The following is a 24,052-nucleotide window of genomic DNA, read 5'->3' as shown; positions in this document are numbered from 1 at the left end:
AAGAAGAAGAAGAAGAAGAAGAAGAAGAAGAAGAAGAAGAAGAAGAAGAAGAAGAAGTCGAGAAAAGAAGAAAAAGTCAAGAAGAAGAAAAAGTCGAGAAAAAGTCAGGAAGAAGAAGGAGAAGAAGAAAAAGATGAAGGATGATGAGGATAATAATAATAATAATAATAATAATAATAATAATAATAATAATAAGCATGGATAATAGAATGCCTAAAAATGTATAAAATACGAAGCAGGATCACCAACGTAATAGAAAATGCAATTAAAACATGGAGACTGGAATTGACAGCTGATGGACAACACATAACAGAAATTAACATACAAAGAGATATCTTCCAAGGAGACTCACTATCACCACTACTGTTCATCATAGCCATGATGCCCTGGAACAGTATTCTGAGAAAGTGCTAAGCCGGATACAAGTTCTCCAATACAGAGGAAAAAATGAACCACCTGATGTATATGGACGATCTGAAACTTTTTGCAAGGACCGAAAAGGAGCTAGAGACACTAATCAACACTATCAGAATCTTCAGCCAAAATATCCAAATGGAATTTGGAATGGAAAAGTGCGCACAACTAGTTATAAGAAAGGGAAAACTGGAAACGACAGAAGGAACTACCCAACCAAACAGAAATGAGGGCACTAGGGAAACAAGACGACAATAAATACTTGGGAATTCTGGAAGCGGACACCATCAGAGCAACAGAAATGAAAGAGAAAGTTGAAAAGGAATACCTCAGGAGAACAAGAAAACTCCTGTAAACTAAATTATATAGTAGAAACCTAATAAAAGTTATTAATACATGGGCAGTATCACTAGTAAGATACTCTGGGCCGTTTATAGGGTGGACAAAAGAAGAACTGAGACAACTCGACCAGAAAACCAGGAAACTCATGACCATGCATAATGCACTACACCCAAAGGACGATATTGACAGACTCTACGTGAAAAGGAAAGACGGTGGGAGGGGACTGATCTCTATAGAAGACTGTGTGAAGGACACAACAAAAGAACTAGAGAAATACATAATGCAAAACACTGAAAGAATAATTATGGCAGCGAGAGACACTGAAAAAAACAAAACAGAAAACAGAGAGACAAACGACAAAATGAGAAAAGAGAAGTGGGAAGAGAACTCCATGGAAGATTCATAAGAATGACAAAAGATGAGAATAACGAAAACACCTGGACATGGATGCGAAAAGGACATATAAACCGAGAAACTGAATCTCTAATAACTGCAGCAGAAGATAACTCGATAAGAACCAACCATATCAAAGCAAGGATCGATAAAACACAAGAAAACAGCAAATGCAGACTCTGTGGACAAAGAGACGAAACAATAAACCATATAGTAAGCGAATGCAGCAAACTTGCCCAAAAGGAATACAAAAACAGGCATGACCAAGTGGGGAGGGTGGTACACTGGGAATTGTGTAAACGACTGCATTTTGAGCATACAGACAAATGGTACAAGCATAAACTTGCAACATCACTCGAAAACGAGAACCACAAAATCCTATGGGACATGGACATACAGACGGACAAACCCATCCAAGCAAGAAGACCAGCTGTCGTAATAATTAACAAGAAAGAAAAATCCTGTCAAATCGTGGACTTTGCAGTCCCAGCTGATCACAGGGTGAGTATGAAAGAAAAGAAGAAACGAAGCAAATACACAGAGCTAGCCAGAGAGTTAAAAGGGATTTCGATGATGAAGAAAGTCCAAATAGTACCGATAATAGTAGGAGCACTAGGAACAATTCCGAAACACTTCGAAAAAAGAATGTCAGAAATTGGAATCAGAGGAATAACTGCAAAAGTACAACGACTAACGATAATGAAAACAACTGAAATATTAAGGAAAACCCTTGAATGCGGAGAATAATACAATATAACAAATAAGCGTTACAGGGAATGAAGAACACCGAAACTGCATATTTACAAGTTCTACACCCCCCTCCCATCATGCACTCCCCCCATTGTTTCATCATCGATCCCCCCCCCCAAAATAAAATGATACCAAAGGGCCGAGAAGGGTCAATAAGGACTGAAAGACCGAGGAGCGAGCGCCAACCAGACCTCGGCTGGACAAGCGCAAAGAGAACTGGGATCTTGGGGAGGGTGAGTGCCACTCAAATTCCAGCATAAACTAATGGCCACTACCAGCGAGAAATCAATGGTAAGCGGCTGTTGCGATGATGCAAATTCATTTGCAAATGCTATCGAAGGAGGTGGAGAGGTCTGGACGTCTGGGGAGACTTGTTGTCACTCAGCTTCCAGAGAATACCACAGGTTTCCAATCAGATCGTTTGTTGACTTGTGTGAAAGCTCCATGTGAGCCAATAATAATCATTTTAAGTTTGATTTTATATGCTTGAATATTTATAGAAAATCATGATCGTCCGCATCTGTAGTTTAACGTCAGTTTTACATGCTGGCACCCGTCGGGTGGCTTTTTGAAATTGACTTTCAATCTAATCTATTTCTGGTCAGATCTTCATACTTCTTTCTCTCGAGTTAATCTTTATCACTTTCCCCCATAGTTTACTTGCCCTTTCTCTGCCAAGTGACCATGCTACCTCAACTGTTTTACATCTACTAACTAAAGCACTCTCACCCATTCTTTTCAAATGACCATACCAACAAAGACTCCTGTTTTACACACATCTCTCTATACTGTCAAGATATAATCTTCCTCTCAGGTCATCACATCTAAGCCTTTAAGATTTATATTACACATCCATCACATTACTTTCATATCATTTCTCTCCATGCAACGCATGTCCTCCACCCTCATTGGCCAAGTTTCACTTTTATCCATCAAATCGCAGACACATACCTGATAGATTTTTTATCTTGGTTGTGGTAACATTCTGCTGGTCAGTAAAGACAGAAGTTCCATGAACTTAGTTCATCTACTCCGAACTTTTGCAATCAAACTAGAACCAGCTCATCCCTGTGCTTCATTGGTATTACCAAAGTAACAAAACACGTATATCAAATCTGTTGCCAAGGCCGCTGGAAAAATGGTGGGATCTTTCTATCGATCCGGTAGATATCTCACTGCTGATGCTATTCTCTATCTATATAAGAGCCAGGTACGTCCAAGGATGGAATACTGTTGCCACATTTGGGCAGGAGCTGCTAGAAAGGACTTGTCCTGCCTTGATAGAGTTCAAAATAGACTTCGTAGCCTCGTAGGAGATGTCCTTTTCTCCTCCTTGCAACCTCTATCTCACAGAAGAGATGTTGCGAGTTTGTCTCTGATGTATCGTTATTTTCATGGAAAGTGTTCAACTGAGCTTCAATCTATTGTCTCCCCTCGCCAAACTTTCACAAGAAACACTCGTCTAGCTGTAAACACTATCAATAATTTCCCCCACTCTTTGTCTGTGCTTAAACCTAAACGTAGATTCCATGAACGAAGCTTCTTTCTTAGAACTGCACGCCTGTGGAATTGTCTTCCGTTTTCCTGCTTTCCGGCTGACTACAATATGGTTGTGTTCAAGTCTAAAGTAAATAAGTTCTTGATGAGCCGTTCCATATAAGTTATCAAATTTACCAAATTTTCATTACTAATGATTACTATATTGACCAATTTCTACTGTACACTCTTTAACCCTTATCCTTGAGTGGCCTCTGGGCCTTGATAATGTGGTGATGCCTTTGTAAAAAAAAAAAAAAAAAACTTCTGAACAACTTCAATAGCTTTGCCATTCGGATATGCCTTACCAACATCTAATTTCTCATCTCATCCTCTTAGATTTCTTGCTCACCAATAGGTTGTTCTCTCTTCACCAACCATTAATGTCATTGCAATTCTTGTGCTGACAAGTTGTACAAAAAAGTGAATCATTTCCAACTCTATTTCAGCAAACTGAGCAGAGGACTTTCCTATTCTAAGACATTTTATTTACTTCCATTCTCACGATAGAAAGATGTGATACAAAAGGTACGGAGAGTCGAGGAGCAGCACTCTGGCCTATTAAAAATTATCATTGCCTGGGTATCCTCGTCAGCATTCCCTAGTCGAGACACCTCAGGCAATAAGCAATAAACTTACTCTACCTAAAGGACAGAAGGCAACAGCCAGGAGGGTGGACCTCCTAGAACCACTCTGGACCAATACTTCAGCCCATCAGATAAAGAACCACTGAAATGGCCAGTTTCTGCTGGACTGATTGCCAAGAATGTATCCTACAGCAACTGACCATCATTTTGGTTTTGGAGACATTTATTCTTATTTAACTTTCCATCGCATTCTTCAAAGTCTTTAATTTAAAAATAGGAGGTCTTCTATTGTTTCATAGGCAAGTAATATATCACCAGAATGCAGAATCTCATCCAGACAACACATACAACACATACAACAACTACTGTACAAGGTTTCTTATGCACAAATGAAAGGAACAGACTCAATATAGGACGCTGATGTAGTCTTACTTTAGCATAGCAAGATTAAAATTTTTAACGTTGATAATGACAATAGTTTAAAGAAAAACAAGAAAAATCAGTGATGCAACTGAAAATAGAAACTCTTTTGTGCAACACAATAAGAGAACTACCTGTGACTCTACATGAAATAAAACATGAAGCCCCCAATGATGAGTTTAAACCTTAATAAAAAAAACAAAAAAACTTACAGAGAAAGGCCAATATATTTCAGACATATTTCAGTTGTTCTTTGTGTCAAGGCATTCTTTTTTTTTTTTTTCACATTTTCACCCCAAACAAGGCACATTGCCACTTTGGTGTAAGGGGCAGCAACTACTGGGGTACTATGTAGGGATTTGAGCAGCAAGATGTCGGTTTACGTTACACTTGAACTTCTGCATGTCAGTACAGTTGGGGAAGCAGGGACCTGGAATGGAATTCCAGAGTCTAGCAGTTCTGGGGAAGAAACTACTGGAGTAGAAAGATCTTTTACATCTAGGGATCTCTACTGTATGGGGGTGGGATTTAGCTGCCTGTCAGGTTTGTCGAGGTTGTCTACGTTGTGGGGGCACAAGTGCTTGCAGTTCGTCAGAGCATTCATCATTAAAATACTTGTAGAACAGGCAGAGGGATGCAACGTTTTGTCGATGGGACAGAAGCTGAAGCTTAGATGCCAGTTCAGGGCCTATCAGATTGGCAACTCTTTTTTTAACCTTGTCTAGGAGCGAGAGACTAGTAGCAGATGCACCGGCCCAAATGTGACAACAATACTGCATACATGGGCGAATGGTGGCCTTATAGAGATACAGGATACTTTCAGGTGTCAGCAGTTTTCTAGCATGGTAGAGAGAGCCTACCTTTTTCACAGCGGTCCTGGCAATGTTTTCAATATAATTGTTCCAACTCATGTTTCCTGTGAACGTTAGGCCAAGCAGTTTGAAAGATGTACTCTCAGACAGGGAGTCACTGGCCATTGCTATTGGTGGCAGAGAAGGTTTCTTGTAATTATTGAAGGAAACCAGTTTAGTCTTGGCAGCATTGAATGTGACCATCCATTTATGTCCCCATTCCACTACAGATTGGAGGTCATCCTCTAGTGTTTTTGCCATTTCTTTAGATATGTGTTCTTGTATAGCGAGTCGTCATTTTCAAAAAATCTCTAAAAGAGAAGGTACTTGTACAGATTGTGAACCGGATGTATCTAAGCGTCGGGTTGGCTTTGCCCGGAACATGACTTCAACCACCAGATTATGCAGAGCATTGCCGATCAAATCTTAACAACGGCATAAATCAGAAAATAGCAAATAAATGGAAATCGTAAAAATAAAAAAAAAATTTTATTTTATCAGTATTTTTTTTTTTTTTCACAAAACTACCAAACATATTTTTTATGCCGGGAGGGAGAGATTTACTGTAACCTGTTTTTTCCATTTTTGATGGATAATGTTTAGCAAACAAAAGTTTTTTTTTCTGCTATATGCCTTCCAACAGTCTGACACGACCATGATCTCCAGCAGAATATATATTTTTTTTTATTATAGGAAGAAGCATTTCGGCATTTCGATTTCGTACAGTGACCAAGAAATCCTATTTCTCGGCAAGGTCATATCCACCAAAGACCCAGAGTGATGTGAAGAGTCTGCCGAGTTATGTTTTCATCAGCTTTCTTCCAATATTTATCTGAAAGTCGTCTGCTCGTTAGTGCATTGTGATTGGCTGATCAGTGTCTTACGTCAGATTACAGGCAAACCCGAATGGTTGACGTCATGTTTCGGGTAAAACCGAGCAGATGCTTAGATACATCCAGTTCACAATCTGCACAAGTACTGAAGGATTTTCATGTCAAATAGCATGAAAAGCTTCATGCGTTGCTATGGATACTGGCCTAAAATGGCGTAAGACATTAGAAACATTGTAAATACATGTAAAGTCTGTGCCTTAGTGGCCTAAAACATCTATTAAACATAATCCGTGGCCCAAAACAAATCTTACCATGATAGATTCTAGGAGAAAACAATACTGAAACTCCTGCAGATGTAAGGTTTGGGAGTGGGGTGTTGTGGTGCCCCCCTTACAGATAACAATAAACTCTTCCTTTTATTATGTTGTGCTATTCAAAGACTAGCCAGATCGCTAGTCATGGTGTGTCTAAATCCATACAATTATGCGTGCCTCCACAATCAGACGTAAATAAAAAAAAAAATCTCCTGTACTTTTAATGTAATGAGCATGCTTAGTAAAATGTTTATACTCCAACTACAATACTGACAGAAAGGAGGTTTGTGTGTGAGCAAAATGGTCGAAATATAATGTGTCTGCTCTCTGCCCACCGTCGCTTCTTCTTCTCTCTCTCTGGTCGTCTTTCTTTTTTTGGGGGGGACGAATGACATCAGAACATTCCTCTATGCCTTTTTTTGTTTATTGTCTGAAATGTCGATCAGTCCCGAGAACTCTGTGTCCCCCATTTTGAACTTCTTTGGCATCGTTCCCGGCGCACCTTTATCTAGGATTGTTACCCTGACTGACTTTCTTGGGGCTGGCTTCTATTGACGTCATCTTTGCAAGCCCAGATAGCCGATTGTCCTCTCCAGAATTACCCCTGTCATTTGCAACTCCACCCCCACCTCTGTAACAATTATAAAAACTGGGAGAATATGACACGTGACGTTATGCATAAGTTATGGCTGTCAGACTTCTCTTTATTTTGTTGTATTTGTCTTTCTTTTCAATATATTTCGTTTTCACTAAACACAGAGCTGTGTCTTTCTTCCGCATCCTTACCAATACATAACAACAATAACAACAGTCTGAAGACAATTAGAAAAATGCAATGCAGCTGAGCTTGTTAATATGTGCTGGAAAAATATTTAAAACCAAGTACAAGCATTCTTCCTTTATTCAATTACTAGCGGGGGCACATGCTTTTAAGAATATTTCAATTCATATAGATTTCGTATTCATTATTACAGAACTAATTCTCTACTGAATATTATATCATACCTAATACATAGCGCTGATTTCAAAATTAAAAAAAAAATGACTTTAGTGCCATCAGCTAGAATCAAAACCATAACATTTACCACTCCAACCGTGTTCCCTACCATTTGAGCTATCGCAAGATGGATAAGAAAGATTTAAAATTAAACCACTTCAAGCTACCTTTGAATTTGCATGTAAACAGAAGTAATAGAAATGTGTTTGCAAGTTAAAATGAACAGTTTGCATAGATTTTATTCGTTATAAACCATCCTTAGTGTGTGATTACTATTTCCTATTAATTTCAATGTGACCAGTAGTTTAAGAGTTTATTGGTTAAATATTTGCATGCAGACAGATACACATACATACAACTACTGTTTTATTTATATAGATTATTGCTGTCAAAAACAAGCCAGAGTACTCTGAGGATGTGTCTATTCAATTTGTATGTTAAATGATGAAGCTTAAGTCTGATAGACAGTCTTACAGACAGAGCCTTTTCTGAAAGTGATTAGACACATCTAAAATAAAATGCATAGATTGAATCAGCATCATGAGCGATAAAAACGTTATTTCAAACATAAATATATTGAATCAATGAAGATATTATCCCAAAAGTGTGACAAACTCACAACAATTTTTTTAATTTAAATTTAATGTGACAAACTCACAACAATTTTTTTTAATTTAAATTTAATGTGACAAACTCACAACAATTTTTTAATTTAAATTAAATGTGACAAACTCACAACAATTTTTTTAATTTAAATTTAATGTGACAAACTCACAACAATTTTTTTAATTTAAATTTAATGTGACAAACTCACAACAATTTTTTTAATTTAAATTTAATGTGACAAACTCACAACAATTTTTTTAATTAAAATTTAATGTGACAAACTCACAACAATTTTTTTAATTTAATGTGACAAACTCACAACAATTTTTTTAATTTAAATTTAATGTGACAAACTCACAACAATTTTTTTAATTAAAATTTAATGTGACAAACTCACAACAATTTTTTTAATTTAATGTGACAAACTCACAACAATTTTTTTAATTTAAATTTAATGTGACAAACTCACAACAATTTCTTAATTTAAATTTAATGTAGCAATCTTACATGGACGCTATTTTAAACATGAAAGTGATAGACTACCGAATACGTTAACTTAATTGATTAATTTAAAAATTATTATAACAGATTCATCAAATTCTATCTACAATTTTAAGATGTTAAAATCCTCGGAATGAAATTTCAAATGTAACAAGACAAGCAGACAAACGAAAACGCTTTTTAAGCATGTTAAACATAACGGATCAATAAAAATGCTATTTAAAACTTGAACATAACAGACACGCAAAAAAAATGTTTAAAACTTGAATATAAGACATGCAAAAATATTTAAAACTTGAATATAACAGACATGCAAAAATATTTAAAACTTGAATATAACAGACATGCAAAAATATTTAAAATTTGAATATAACAGACATGCAAAAATATTTAAAATTTGAATATAACAGACATGCAAAAATATTTAAAATTTGAATATAACAGACCCGTAAAATACTATTTCAAACTTAAGTATTACAAGTGCACAAAAATGCTATTTTAAACAACAAATGAACTGATCAACAGATTCACAGACACATAATTATGCGTCCATTTTAACACCCATTAATTGTTTTTTAACACCCATTAATTGTTTTTTAACACCCATTAATTGTTTTTTAACACTCAAAACATAATTTCAAACTTGCTAATATTCAATTGTAAAATACACTTTTCTGGAGGCTGAAGGTTCAATCCTCAGTGTGGGTGACATTAAAAATACATTTGCAAATTACTTAAGACTTCTACCCAACCATGACCGACTAAACTAGATCATGCTACTCCATGGATTAAATAAACAGTTCTTTTCAAAATTTAAGTTCGACAGAAAGATTCCATAATTTGACAAGATATACCTGAAGAAGGTCGGAAGTTACATCGACTGAAACTAAATAACACTCAAGATGAGAATAGTAGTTCGAATTCTACAAACAATATGAATTATCAATCCTCATATTAAAAATTTCAAAAAGAAACTATTATTTTAGAATTTATGTGTGACTGGGCACCTGACTGACGAAGTCTTTTTCAAAGTTGCATGGACGCATCTAAGAAGAAATGTAATCTTTTTGAAATTCGTAAAAATTGACAAAAATTAAAGATTGTAACATTCAAAATGTCTTTGATTTTCGGGAGGAAAGGAAAAATGGAGAGAAAATAAAATGTTTCAAACCTGATCGATATTTTCCCTGTTTTTTGCACTCGTCTCAAAGAATTTCATGTTGTATCTTTCTGCAAACTGATTTAAAGAAAAAAGATTCTTGAGTTAAGAGAAAAAGGAAATGTATATTTGAATAGAATAGATTAGTTGGGATGCAGATAAACAGATGGAAAGTTAAAATGACGTGAATGGGGAAAGAAATACAGGGTGGAACGATAAAATTGTCGCCCTAAAGAAAACAACACTACAGCTTTATTTTAAAACTTTTATAGAAAGAAATCAATTCAGGTAACTTGATTAGGTAGTAGAGCTGGCCTCTATTCAATGTAGCCGCCTTCAGCCTCAATTACTGCCTTTAAACGGGCCCAGAAGTGGGAGTATACTTTTTCCATAAGTGCTGGGGGGGAGCTCGGCGAATACTCAGCAGATGGCAGCGATCAGGCTGGCTTTGGTATTGTGGGAGGTCATGTTGGTGATGTTCTTGAAGTTTGACCAAAGTAAGTAGCTCAGCGGGTTGAAGTCTTGGGAGGAGTGGGGGGCAGTGAGAGAAAAGTACAAAGTCATAGCACTGCTTCTGAAACCAAGCCTGGGTCTCTTTGGACTTGTGGGCCAGCGCCGAGTCCTGCTGCCACACCCAGGTCTGCCAACGGTCATCTGATTGCACCAGGGGATCACCACACACATCCAGGTACAATTTGGTGTTGACTTTCAAGCCGACTTTGAAATGTGAGGTGGCGTGATGTGACCCTCACTTGAAACCACACCAAAGACAATAACCATAGCCAGAAACTTTGTTTTCATCACCCTGGGCATGTCCCTGTTATTGTTGGCAATGCAGCGAGGCATTCTGAGGGTGTTGGCAATGGTCCTGTTGTCATAACTTTGATCAATAGAGAGCAGGAGTTGTACAGCGGCACATCTCTGATATCGCTTGATGAACATTGTGTCACTTTGAGTCATGATAGAAGACTCTTATTGCTCTTGGGAGTTGTACACAACTGACTAAGTAGTAGATGATCTGCAACAAAAAAGAAAGAAAACCGGTTTTCATCAAACGGAAATGGAATCATGTCATCTTTTCTGGGGCAACAATTTTATCGTTCTACCCTGTAAGAGAAAGGAAGAGAAAATAAAAAGAGAGACTATAAGGTAAATAAAGCAAAAAAAAAAAAACTGAAATCAAATCACATTTTTTTTTTACAAAGGAGTTACCACTTATCAAGGCTCAAAGGCCACTCGAGAATAAGGGTGAATGAGTGTATGGTAGTCAATGGGATGATATCATAGTAATCGTTAGTATTAAAATTTGGTGAATTGGATTACTTAAGGGGATGGTTCAAGACTTGTTTATGTTGGACTTGAAGACAACCATATTGTGGTCAGCTGGAAAGTAGGCAAACAGAAGAGAGTTCTATATGCATGCAGTTCTAAGAAAGAAACTTTGTTCATGGAATCTATGTTTAAGTTTAGGCATAGATAAAGAGTTGGAGAAATTATTGATAGTGGTTTCAGCTAGACAAGTGTTTTTTGTGAAAGTTGGTGAAGGGGAACGATAGATTGGAGCAAAAACAATTATTTATTAGCAAAAACAACAAAGTGCAACAAGCCATGCAAATGGATAGTCAAAAGATTCATACATCTAAACAATGTCCGAATGTTTTGTCCAAGGCAATCTCAATCCTAGATACAGTAGACTTTTATTTCTGGTAAGCTGTCTCATAAATCATAAAGACACACACACACACATATATATATATACATATCAGTGGCGACTCTAGCCTATTATTACTACTCGTGCCTGCCGCCCTCTGTGAACTTCAGTTCCCAACCCGTGGTCCGTGGACCCGAAGTAAAGTCACCATAGTTGCTATTGCGTGATTCTCCATTGTATAGCACAGATTGACTAACGTATCTTGCATGGTGTTTTTTTTTTTGTTAACAATCAAGACACTATATAATCTGTAGTCTTGTTAATACAGTAGATAAGATAATTTTTTTTCCTTTCAAAAGTATAGAAGAAAAGAGATGTTCATTACTATGACGAGAAAAATATGTTTATTAGAATAAAAAAATTGATGACTATGACAACTAACCAGGTTAGCAATTAAATTCACAACTCTATACACAACATTGTAGCCGCTTTTATGGGATGGTCAATACATCTGACGGTGCCCAGACAAAGACCATCCGTTCAAAACAGCATCGTTATATTATTCCCAGATATATTTAGGAACTTTTGACTACTTAGTTATCGAAACTTGAATAAATACGTAATTTAATTGAGATCAGACTAAGTATGTTTGCTTGAAATTAATGGACGATTTTTAATCCATTTTGAATAACATTGACCGAGTTATTGGTCGTGCCGGGCACGAGTGGCACTAGTCCCATCTCCGCACCTGATATATATATATATATACATATATATATACATATATATATATATATATATGTATATATATATATATAAGGTGGTCAAGGTCTGGTGTGGACATGTGTTAAAAGCACACAGATGTCTTAACGTCTTTTTGTGCTTCTCCCAGACAAATCAACCCTACTTGCATGTCGTGACCACTGCCACGCAGACGGGGATCTGAAATGGAACACATACATCAAGTCTGTTGCCACGGTCGCTGGAAAGATGGTGGGATCCTTCTACCGCTCCAGAAGATATCTCACTGCTGATGCAATTCTCTATCTGTATAAAAGCCAAGTACGTCCAAGGATGGAATACTGTTGCCATATCTGGGCAGGAGCTGCTAAAAGCAGCCTATCCTGCCTTGACAGAGTACAAAATAGACTTCGTGGCTTAGTGGGGGATGCCCTTTTCTCTACCCTGCAACCTCTCTCCCACAGAATGGACGTTGCGAGCCTATCCTTGTTTTATCGTTATTTCCATGGCAGGTGCTCGTCTGAACTCCAATCTCTTGTCCCCCCTCGCCAATCTTTCACAAAAAACACCCGTCTAGCTGAATCCACTGTGAAAAATTTTCACCATTCTTTATCTGTGCCTAAATCAAAACGTGGATTCCATGAACAAAGCTTCTTTCTTAGAACTGCACGCCCGTGGAACTCTGTTCCGTCTGCCTGCTTCCCACCTGAATACAACCTGGATGTCTTCAAGTCCAACGTTAACAAATTCCTAATGAACCGCCCCCTTAAGTAAACACTTTATCAAATCTCCACACTATCGTACTGTACTTGCAATAACCCTTATCCCTGAGTGGCTTCCGGGCCTTGATAAGTGGTGACCACCATGTAAAAAAAAAAAAAAATGAACGGCGAGTGTCCTGCGCCGTATAACTGGACCTCCACTGCCTTGTGGGCCAAGGTTATTTAACCAAAAGCTAAGGGTGAGGTAACCCTGAGAGAAACCTCCAGAGGAGCTTAGGGCCTGTAAGCTGCGGCATATATGACCCACCGGCATGTGGAATATGCTCTGGTGCCCACCAACCTAAGTTCCAGTCATGGATCAAATGGCATGGTGGGTGGAGAGGGCTCTGTAAGCCGTAGTGAGGGCAACCTCCCTTGGAGAAGGAAAACTCTGATATAAAACCTGCGATGACTGCTGCATCCAATGATGTAGACTTGCTCTTCTTTTTGGATCAATGTGGCAGTTGTTTAGAGAGTGGGATAGTCTCGGTGCAAAGTCTTTCCCCACTATAACAATCCTCATGCACAGGCATTGCTTGATATGAATTAGATACACTTTTATATTGAGTAATGGCAATGTTCGAAAGCGAATATGCTGCCATCATATATATATATATATATATATATATATATATATATATATATTATTTTGGCATATTGTTTTGTTTACCGTCATACACACGTTTCACAATTCATAATGAAAAATATTGTCATTAGTTTATTTGGTTGCTCTTCAGAGACGATTAAATATTAATAAAAATACAGACACAGTATTTCAAAACTAAGCAAAAAGGAAAACAGGTGATTATAAAAGATGAGAATAATGGCTACTCAAAACATGAAAAATAAACTTTAAAGATTATAATCAGAGGAAAATCGCTCCTAAAGAAAACATCTCACACCACGTTGGAAGATTTTCAAGATGCAATCTTAGATTCAACCAGCGTATATATATAACTAAAGAATCCCTCATTAATAGAAGATAACAGCAAAAATAATGATTCCACATGCATGGGTGTAATATAAATCGTTTTTCTTTGGGATAAGTGCCTATAAATACTGCAATAATTATGTGTTTTTATTCCTATGCTTCTACGAACTTTGAATATCTCCATTTCTTTTTATCAACAGTTTTTTCTTACAAAATACTTTTACATTTCAGAAAAAAAAAAAAACTTTCTATTTTTTTAGGAATATATTTCTTGTCTCTGATGAGTTGTTTAGTGGGCTTGCTCTATTCACTTATAAGACATATTCATATGAGTAAAATATGGGAACCGAGTTCCCCACATAAGCGAACACACAAACACAAACTGATGACTTACAGGTAATCACGATTACTGCCCTTTAACTCTGGTAATATCATTCCTTGCCACAAGGGGGCGACACAACCTACTTCCAAATCCGGTTTGTGTCATCCTTTCTCTTTTCCCCTGGGCTTCACAGCATGCAGACATGACGAAAACGCTCTCGAGTTTTTAGAACCGCAAAGCCACTATTCAAACTCTCAGGAAAGACTTTGAGGCAAACATGCGAGTAATGTTACTTACATATCTTTGCTACAAACTGTATAATTTTTATACTTGTATCTATGTTGTACCTATTTACAATGCCTCCCCACGGGACAGAGTTAGACACCAGGGTCGTTTTTTAATGTGGAGAAAAGGTACAAAAATAAAAATTGTCTCAGTCGTGAAGGATTTCCCCTCCACTGAAAGAGAATGAGAAATGGAAGTGCCACATCTGAAGAACAGATGGTATTTATTTGCTCCCCCACCGAGCAAATTAGGCACAAGGCCAATTTTTAATGTGAGGAGTGAAGGGAGGGGGAAGGGAAAAAGGGGACCAGCTCCCGAGAGGTGGGAAATGGGAGCTGGTTAAAGGTCAGGCATGTGGGGTTGCCCCCACATCTGGTCTTTGCTAGTCATAGCTAGTCATAGCTTGCAGCATCTGCCAGAACAGATGGTATTTATTTGCTCCCCCACCGAGCAAATTAGGCACAAGGCCAATTTTTAATGTGAGGAGTGAAGGGAGGGGGAAGGGAAAAAGGGGACCAGCTCCCGAGAGGTGGGAAATGGGAGCTGGTTAAAGGTCAGGCATGTGGGGTTGCCCCCACATCTGGTCTTTGCTAGTCATAGCTAGTCATAGCGTGCAGTATCTGCCGGAACAGATACTACACTTTGATCTTGGCAAAAAGGGCAAGTGTATCTATGTTGTAAATAAATTTACTTAGGTTGTTATTATAATACTGACATATTTTGCGTACTCATTTCTTGTCTAAGAGGAACATGCGACTATAATCTCTTTATTCCTTAATAATAATAGATTACTAGCGAGACCTAATCTCGTGCATGGCTAACCTTTCGGGTTGTGTACTGTGTTGGCAATTTTAATCTGTCTCAACTTGTGCCAAGGTAAAATTAATGATGATTTATATTGACATCGAATCTAAAATGGTTAACCCCTGGAGAGCATGCGGGTCGAATCTAACATTGAGTTCTTGCTAATTTGGGGTGTACATATTCTCTTGCTGATATAGGCATATGCATATACTAGCGAGACCTATGGAAATTCCGCAGAGAACTCATTCATATGTAAAATATTGATGTTGGCATTCTGTAGATGTTCAGTGTAAATGGAGACGCTCTGATATTATTGTAGTTTTTTTTTGTTAAAACTGCAAAAGTATTTATCTAAGCTAGCATTAACACCCGGTAAAACCCGGTCATAAAGTATGTTTACATGTGATATTTTAATTCTTTCAGATTTCGTATATATTATTATAGAGTTAATGTTCTATCAATTTTCATGTTATAAAGTTGCGATTTCAAAAATAAAAACATATATCCATTTGACTTGAATCGAAACCAAAATAAAAATTTATGAAAAAAAAATATATGTATATATGTATATATAACTTGAGTTCCTTCAGCCATAATCGAAACCGAAACCAAAACTTAAGAAGAATTCTTGATAAAATTATTTATAAAAAAAAAAAATAGATGATTTAAGTGGCATCAGCAATAGTCGAAACCGAAACCAAAACTTATGAGGAATTCTTGGTAAAATTATTTATGACAAGAAACAGAAGAACATAACAATTAAACGACCTGGATGCAAGCGTGACACACAAAAGAACACACACGCTATCATATCAATATATAGATTTTGCCAACAACAAGAAAAAGTGGCTTCGCCCTCCACAAGTGACTAGTAGGGAGACCCGAGGTTGACTGAGATTTAATAATGATCAACGAATGTTTCACACTCTTATATTTTTATTGTCATTGAAATCGTCCATTTTCCAATCAAATCAATTGATTGCTTGCTCTGGTGTACGTGGTGTACCTCGAGGAAGCTTCACATGCCATTTGCAGTGGCTTAGTTCACAATATATTGTAGTCTACATTACACTGTAGAGAACTTGCTGTTAATTTTATATAATTATTTTTTATATATAATGGCTTAAATTAAAGTTTAAAATGCAAAAGTCAAGTATCATGCTTCTATTGTGCTCTAAACAGAAACATTCATTTTGAATGCGCCCTTGTCATATCAAAGAACCTACTGTTGATTTTATATGCCTGGCCTTTCTGCTTGCGTGGCGTGGTAATAATGGCTTGAATTTAAGTTTAAAATAAAAAAAAAGTCAAGTATCATGGTGAAATTGTGCTTGAAACAGAAACATTCATTTCGACCGTGCTCTGTCATATCAAAGCACCTATTGTTGACTGTATATATATCTATAATATAAAGCTGAACGTCTGTGTGTGTGTCTGGTCACGAATAGGCTCCTATATGGTTGACTATTATAGAAAACTGATCACATATAATGATAGAAGATGTATCGAGACACAGGAATGGGTATTTTTGATCTGGCATAATGATGATTCATTAAAATTGTGGGGTCTGCGTACGCGCCTGGTCCACAAAGTATGGAAATAAAAAATTTAAAAATTAAAAAAAACAAACGTTTACAAGTGTTTTTGATATAGATGTACATAAGAATACTTTGATAAGTATGTTTTAACTTAAATAGGGATGGTATAATAAAATTGTGGGGTCTGCGTGCCTGGCCTTCATAGAATGGAAATAGGCACAAACTTTGATAAAGACTTTTCATATCTATTTGAGTAAGTATACTTTGATAATTATGTTTCAGTTTGAAGAAATATGGTATAATAAAATTATGGGGTGTTCGTTCATGCCTGACCTCCATAGAATGGAAATATGTCACAAAGTTTAACAAGGTTTTTTAATATAGATCCACAGTATCACATGTGAGAAGTGTTTCAGTGTGAACAGGTATGGTATAATAAATTATGGGTTTTATCTATTTTATTTTTACTTTCATCATATTTTACTTTGGGTTTGATACCCCCAAATTCGAAGCTATCTCTTTACAACCCTTCCTTTTCATAACCTATCATACTTTCATAAATCAGAGTCCATTTTCTGTAGGCTGTTTTTGAACCCAGTCAACGACGGGTACTTTTGATTGTATATATATATATATATTATTGTGTGGTAATAAAACTTCTCAAATATTCTTTATAGTGAATTGTACAATATAGTAAAATTTTACAATTGTACAATATAGTAAAATTTTACAATTGTACAATATAGTAAAATTGTAAAATTTTACAATATAGTAAATTTACAATATAGTAAATTTTTACAATTGTACAATATAGTAAAATTGTACAATTTTACAATTGTACAATTTTACTATAAAAATCATGGTTCAATAATTCAAACCTAAAGAGCCTATCGAAGACATTTCAATGCGAGAGATGCACCTATTGTGAGGATATCTGAAGGAAAAGTTTTTTGTTAACAAGCCCCAATCTTTAATAGAGCTAAAGGAAAACATCACTAGAGAAATACGAGAAATAAGGCCAGAAACTTTGGAAAAGGTTATGGCAGAGGTCATCAAAAGAGCTAAAATTTGCAAAGCAGAAAATGGAATGCATTTGCAGGATGTTATTTTTCACATTTCACAATAGAAGTTTCTCAAACTTACTAAGGTAAAATAATGTTTATCGTCTTTATTTTATGGTACTATAATTTCATGCATAGAACTGTTAAAATATAAAAGCTATTTAAAATTAAAATGGGTCAGTGACTTTTGGCCCACCCTGTAGATATATATACATATATAATTATCAATAATTATTCTTTATACAGACACTAGTGTTTCATGCTTATGCAATTATCAGTGTAGGGGTGACAATTCCTGCTGGTCATGAGATTCGAACCCAGCCACAAAGCCAGCTTTTGCTCTATTAGCTAAGCAGTCAGTCAGTCGTAGCAGTCAGACAATTACCATGGGAATGAAAAGAATTAGGAACTATTAAACACCGAATTCAGGCTTGATAATTATAATTAAACAATAATTATTCTTTATACCTACAGACAGTAGTATTTTATGCTTACACAATCATCAGTATAAGGTTGACAATTTCCATGTGTGTGTGTGTGTGTGTGTGTGTGTGTGTGTATATATATTTGCTCTTATATATATATATATATATATATATATATATATATATATATTTTTTTTATTTTATTCAATTTTCATCCCAAACAAGGCACAGTGCCACTTTGAAGCAGGAGCAGGGGGCTACTATCAGGGACTTAATTAGCAGGGTCATTATGAAGGGAGATGAGTAGAAAGATGTCTGTTCACATTACACTTGAACTTCTGCATATCAGTACAGTTGGGAAAGCAGAATCCCGGAAGGGAGTTCCAAGACCCGCAGTTCTGGGGAAGAAACTATTGGAGTAAATTGGAGTATATATATATATATATATATATATACTAGCGGAGCGGAGCGCTGGCTTTGCTTGGTTGTAAAATACATTTAAATATATTTTAATTTGTCCAGGTTCATATATATTATTATAGTCGTGATTTCCAAAGTAAAAAAAAATTATTTGCGTGCCATCAGCTAGAATCGAAACCAAAAGCAAAACTGTAACATTCAAAGCTGGTGACGTTACCACTGTACCAACGTGACACGCATATGAACTGATTAAAAATAAAATAAGATAAATGCACAAAATGTATAACGATATTTTTCAATTTTGACCCGTTAAAAACTATTTTAACCGGCTAAAGACTCATAAAAGAATGGATCCATAAAAAGTCCAATCATTTGAGGCCCTTTAGCACCGCTCTGTGACTTTTAGTCTCAGAAGAGATAGAGTTTGAAAATATGACAGACATTGTGAGTTTTATAAATTAGATGATATTTCATGTCATGAATTTTTCATAGTAAAATCTCATGTGAATCACATACCTTTTTACCTTCTTCACATGACACTTGCCTCCATTGGGTGCGGTCACATTTATTTGCAACCAACAGCAGTTCAATATCTTCACTTGCAAACTGAAATAAAATTTTAAAAGAGAAATCTTTTTAAATTACCAGAGAAAAACTTTTGAAAATATGCTGTTTATTTTTACTGTTTTATTTTTAGGCCAGTTAGGTAAAGTGTAACGAATAAAGGGACAGAACTCTTTGTTAGTGAAAATCAGAATTACGTCCCTTATGTTTGACGAACTCTCTGGCGTTGCTTTCAGTGGATTATTAAGGATAGTTGCAATGGGCACATGCCCACATCCACATTTAATCTGTCATCAGTCAGTAAATAGATATTTGTTGTACACATGCAATTTTTTTTTTAGATCTGTAGTGTTAGTCCTGACTACAGAACTACAGGGTATTTTGCCCAATAGTACTGTCTTTTAAAAGTGCTCCAGACAAAGCATGAAGCCACTTGATGAAAAGAGTTAAAAAAAAAAAACCTACTTTAAGGTCAAAAACTTGTCACCGATAAGTGTTAGATAGAATAGAGTCTGACTCAGAAACAGCAATTCTTCCCTCTTTGTCAGAAACATTGCTCATGGAATGTGAGGACTAAAGGAAAAAATTAGGGAAGCAAGAGTTACGCAGCTGCCGAAAGTAACCCCAAGATCTACTTTCTACTCTCCTTTCAATTAATATAGACAAATGGAAAAGATAGATAAAAATATGAATGCTATGAACAGGTCACCAGTTAGCAAATGCTAACTCAACAATGAGATTTTGGGAATGAAATGCGAAAACATGAATTAACGAATAAAATAAATTTATATATCGATAATTTACAGGAATATAAAATATACTTTAAAAGACCAAACTTTGTTGAGAATCGTTGAAAACACTTTGAGTTAACACGTTTCTGTGAAAACTAACTTGCCTTTAGAAGTGAATAAGAGAGCACATTGAAACAAACTGGAGAAAGGAAGAGGGTAACTTATTTAAGCCATTTGCTTTTTCGTGTTTCTTCGAATCACTCTGCGATCCAATCACTACAAATCTATTCTTTGCATTTTCTTTCATATTCTTTTCTCCCCCTCTCTCACTCACCAGAAGAGTGCGTGTGTGTCTTTAATTATCGCGGAAAATCTCATTTTGATTTGTATAAATGGAAGGTAAAACTATAAAGCACGATGTTGCAGCATACCACGAAAGGTCAACACAAAATTAATTCTGAACTTTTTTGAGGGAATTGGACCAATTGGAGTTACTCTCTCTGTAAAATTTCCTTCAAAGAGCATTGGGTCCTGGATATGACCTTAAACTATATCCAGTGGTGAGGCCCCAGCTTGCGGGCTTTGTGGTGTGTGGAGCCACTCTTTAATTGCCATTGCTCCCAGGTCCACTCTGACCCGGAGTGGTAGTACCTGTTAGGGTCCCAACTATGGGTTAAATAGAAACCGATTTGAAAATAACAAATATATTCTATTAAAATATTTTTCTTCAAAATCTTTGGATTCGGTATTAAATAACCTGAAAAGGGTTGATATGCCGTAAAGCAAAAACAACCAACCAACCAATCAAAGAGCATTGTTTTCTAGGAATATGAAATAAGTAGACTTTTTTAGTCCGTTAAAAATATGGACAAAACTCATAGGAATTAGTACTCGATGCCAAACTGATGGTTACTGTGGCTGAGATAAATATAATTTAGATTATCCTATAGAATTACATTGGGTATCTTTATTTTACTTTTCTGAATTTTTGAGACGAGGATAGATTATTCGTACTACTTGGATACATCAGACCACTGTTCTCATCTTGAGTGTTATTTTCAAAACGTTACGGTCGATGTAACCTCCGAACTTCTTCAGGTGTATCTTGTCAAACTCAGGAATTAGGATGGAATTTCAAATGGAACCCTTTATTTACTTGATGGGGGTAGCATGCTCTTGTTCCGTCAGCCATAATTGATAGAGATCTTAATTAATTCACAATTGTATTTTTTGGTCGCCCACACTGAAAACAGTGAAGAATATCACTATTATAATTGATTTTTCCAAGTATTCTAACCACTGTCGCATAACTATACTCGGCCGGGGCTTACCTGGCCTTTGGGCCAAGATCACAGAGTAGTATCTGTTCTTCAGATGCTGCACTTCAATTTCTTGTTCTCTGTCAGTGGAGGAGAAGTCTTTCACGACTGAGACACTTTTTAATTTTTGTTTCTTTTCTCCACGTTAAAAAACGACCCTGGTGTCTAACTCCGCCCCGTGAGGAGGCATTGTAAATAGGAACCACTGTGCCACAGGTACTTGCCGCCATATCTTTATTTGGCATTAAATAATCCGTAGATGGTCGATATGCCACAAAACAAAACAAACATTCTAGAAAATATTTTGACTGCCAAGTAATAATGTTTCCTAGGATTAATGCAATGCATTCTGAGAGCAAAATATTCTTGGAAACTATGTATTAATATTGTAGTACCTTTAACGTACATACATATGCCACAGTTTCCAGATTATATATTATTCAATCAGAAGATCCTATTTATTAAAAAGGAGGATAGAAGTGATAACATACTATGAACGTTAAATTAATATATAGATACGCTAATTTAATGTTCAGACTATGTTATAACCTTCTAGCCTCTTTTTTAATAAATAGGATCTCCCGATCACCGAAGACACAATGTAAAAAAATATATACATATAATAAAAAAGATGATGTTGCTTTTAAGCCATACATGAAACTAAAATATGCTTTCTTGGTCTTTTGTGTACGATCCAAGTGTAGTATCTGTTCTATCTAAAGATGGTATAATGATATCATGGGGTTTCCATTCGTGCCAGACGTTCATACAATGGAAATATGTTACAGACTTCTATACTCGAGATAAACCGTAATAACCAGATTTAGTCTGACACTACATTAGCAAGATTACTTAGATAAATACATTTACAGTTTTAACAAAAGGGCTACAATAATGTTGTGGAGTCTCCATTCACACTGAACGTCTACAGAATGCCCAGCAGCAACATATTACATATGAAAGATGCTGCTGTGGAATTTCCACAGGTCCCGCTAGTATAATCGATCGATGCCTCCGTTCAGTCTTGAAAGACAAAGGATATCCCTTGTAGGGGCAGCTGCGCGTGTAATTGTGAGGCAAGGGTTGCGCAACCCTTAATCACACCTCTCCTGAATCGGCATTGTTTGAGTCCAATGGCAAGGAGAAGACCAGGACGACTGGAAACAATGTCGAGATAACCGGAAAGCACATACAGCACCTAGAAGTCCTAAATGGTCATCCATTTAATACTGACCAGGTTCAAGGTTGCTTAACTTTGGTGATCCAGTGGGAACCAGTGTGTCAATGTGGTTTTGCCATACAAGTATAAATAATCCTAACTGTAAAATTACATTCATTAACTTTATTCTGTAATAAAGTACTCATAGGTATTTGATATGCCATAAATCAAACCATCAAACTAGGATATGGAGTTGAAGTCAGCAATTTTTTTCTTTTATGGAAATCGCTTCAGACAAGGCACTTGATATAAGAAGCTAAAAATAAATACACCTTCAAGAGCAAAAACTAGCCAACAACAAATGTTTTATGGATAGATACCAATTCAGAAAACAACAAATCTTCCCCATTCTTCAGAAATATTATTCATGGAATGTGAGGACTAAAGGACAAAATAAGGGAAGTGAGAGTTATGAGGATGTAGAAAGTAAACCCAAGGTCCACTGTCTTACTCTCCATTTTTAAAAAGGAATCAAAGTTGAACTTATAACCAACCTTTGAGACTTTACACAACTGGTCGCCACAGTCCATTGAAAATGTCCTGGGGGACTAAAAGTCGTAAATCACTCGCCCGCCAGTCCATAAAATTTCTTTAAATAAAGAAACATGAAAAACTCATTTATTTTACGACCCTCAAATATGCTGTGACTTAGAATGACCTATGTCTCATCAGTTGTGAATTCTTTCATCTCTAGCTGTGAGACCGTTGGAATATCGTATCGAAAAAAGAGTGGTCACGCTAAAGGTCAACAAGAGGTCAAATTTACACATTCGGCGTGTAGTCAAAACGTCGCCTTCATTTAGCTCTCTGATTTTGAAATTCATTTGGAAAAAAAAAATTCTTCGACGCTACAACTACATACACTTCATGCTTACAAAAGTAAAGAAGAACATTTGAAAGAGGAAAAAACGCATCGTTCCGTCAAGCATCCGAAGAAATGATTCTTATTTCTATGGAACAATAATATGAATGATGCTATATAAAGAAACCGGTGTTATATTTTAACGTTTTGTTGAATATTTACTGAAATGTTTGTAGTAATAAAATTGTTGATTTACAAGAGTTAAACAAATATTTTCTTGTTAGATTATACACATGTAATTTCTTGAATTGTTGTAAAATTATTTACTATTATTGACTGAAACAAAGACGAGTAAAAATATTTTGGGGCGAGTAGATTTCCCCTCACACTCGACCGGCGGTCGAGTGTTTTTTTTTTTTCAAATCTCAAAGGCTGCTTATAACAATGCTAGGAATATGATTTCGATTTTTACAGAATATAAGAAGACTTTAAAATAAGGCCTCAGAATTGGAATAAGTATCAGAATTTTGGAATTTTAGAAGTCAGAGCTTATATATTGTGATTTTTCAACCCTGATTCCATCATAACCCTTCACTGTTGAGGTCCCCAAATGCTAAAAAGCTTTCTATTCTAATAGTTTCTTCGCTCGAACAGTTGATTTTGAAATTCCCTTCCTGCTACCTGTTTCCCTGGCTGTACTGATATACAAAAGTTGAAATATAACGTAAACCAACATCTTGTTAATCTTTCCTAGGCATGGTCCCAAACAGTAGCC

At 36.1% G+C, this 24,052-nt stretch overlaps 1 protein-coding gene across 1 annotated transcript in view; it reads right to left on the bottom strand.

Annotated features, from left to right (window-relative positions):
- The window catches only part of LOC145294055 (ras-related protein Rab-15-like), a 240,051-nt gene that overhangs the window by 26,382 nt on the left and 189,617 nt on the right, over positions 1–24,052 (bottom strand). Inside the window, exons 5-6 of the mRNA XM_080141046.1 lie at positions 19,159–19,248; positions 9,716–9,781 (exon numbers count right to left, since the gene is read on the bottom strand). Coding sequence (XP_079997172.1) covers positions 9,716–9,781; positions 19,159–19,248 — 156 coding nt within the window. The remainder of the gene's footprint in view (positions 1–9,715; positions 9,782–19,158; positions 19,249–24,052) is intronic.

The sequence above is a fragment of the Euprymna scolopes genome, chromosome 15 (assembly GCF_053919585.1).
Source record: "Euprymna scolopes isolate OS-2025 chromosome 15, ASM5391958v1, whole genome shotgun sequence".
NCBI classification, from domain to species: domain Eukaryota; kingdom Metazoa; phylum Mollusca; class Cephalopoda; order Sepiida; family Sepiolidae; genus Euprymna; species Euprymna scolopes.
This window is presented reverse-complemented; position numbering and strand designations above follow the sequence as displayed.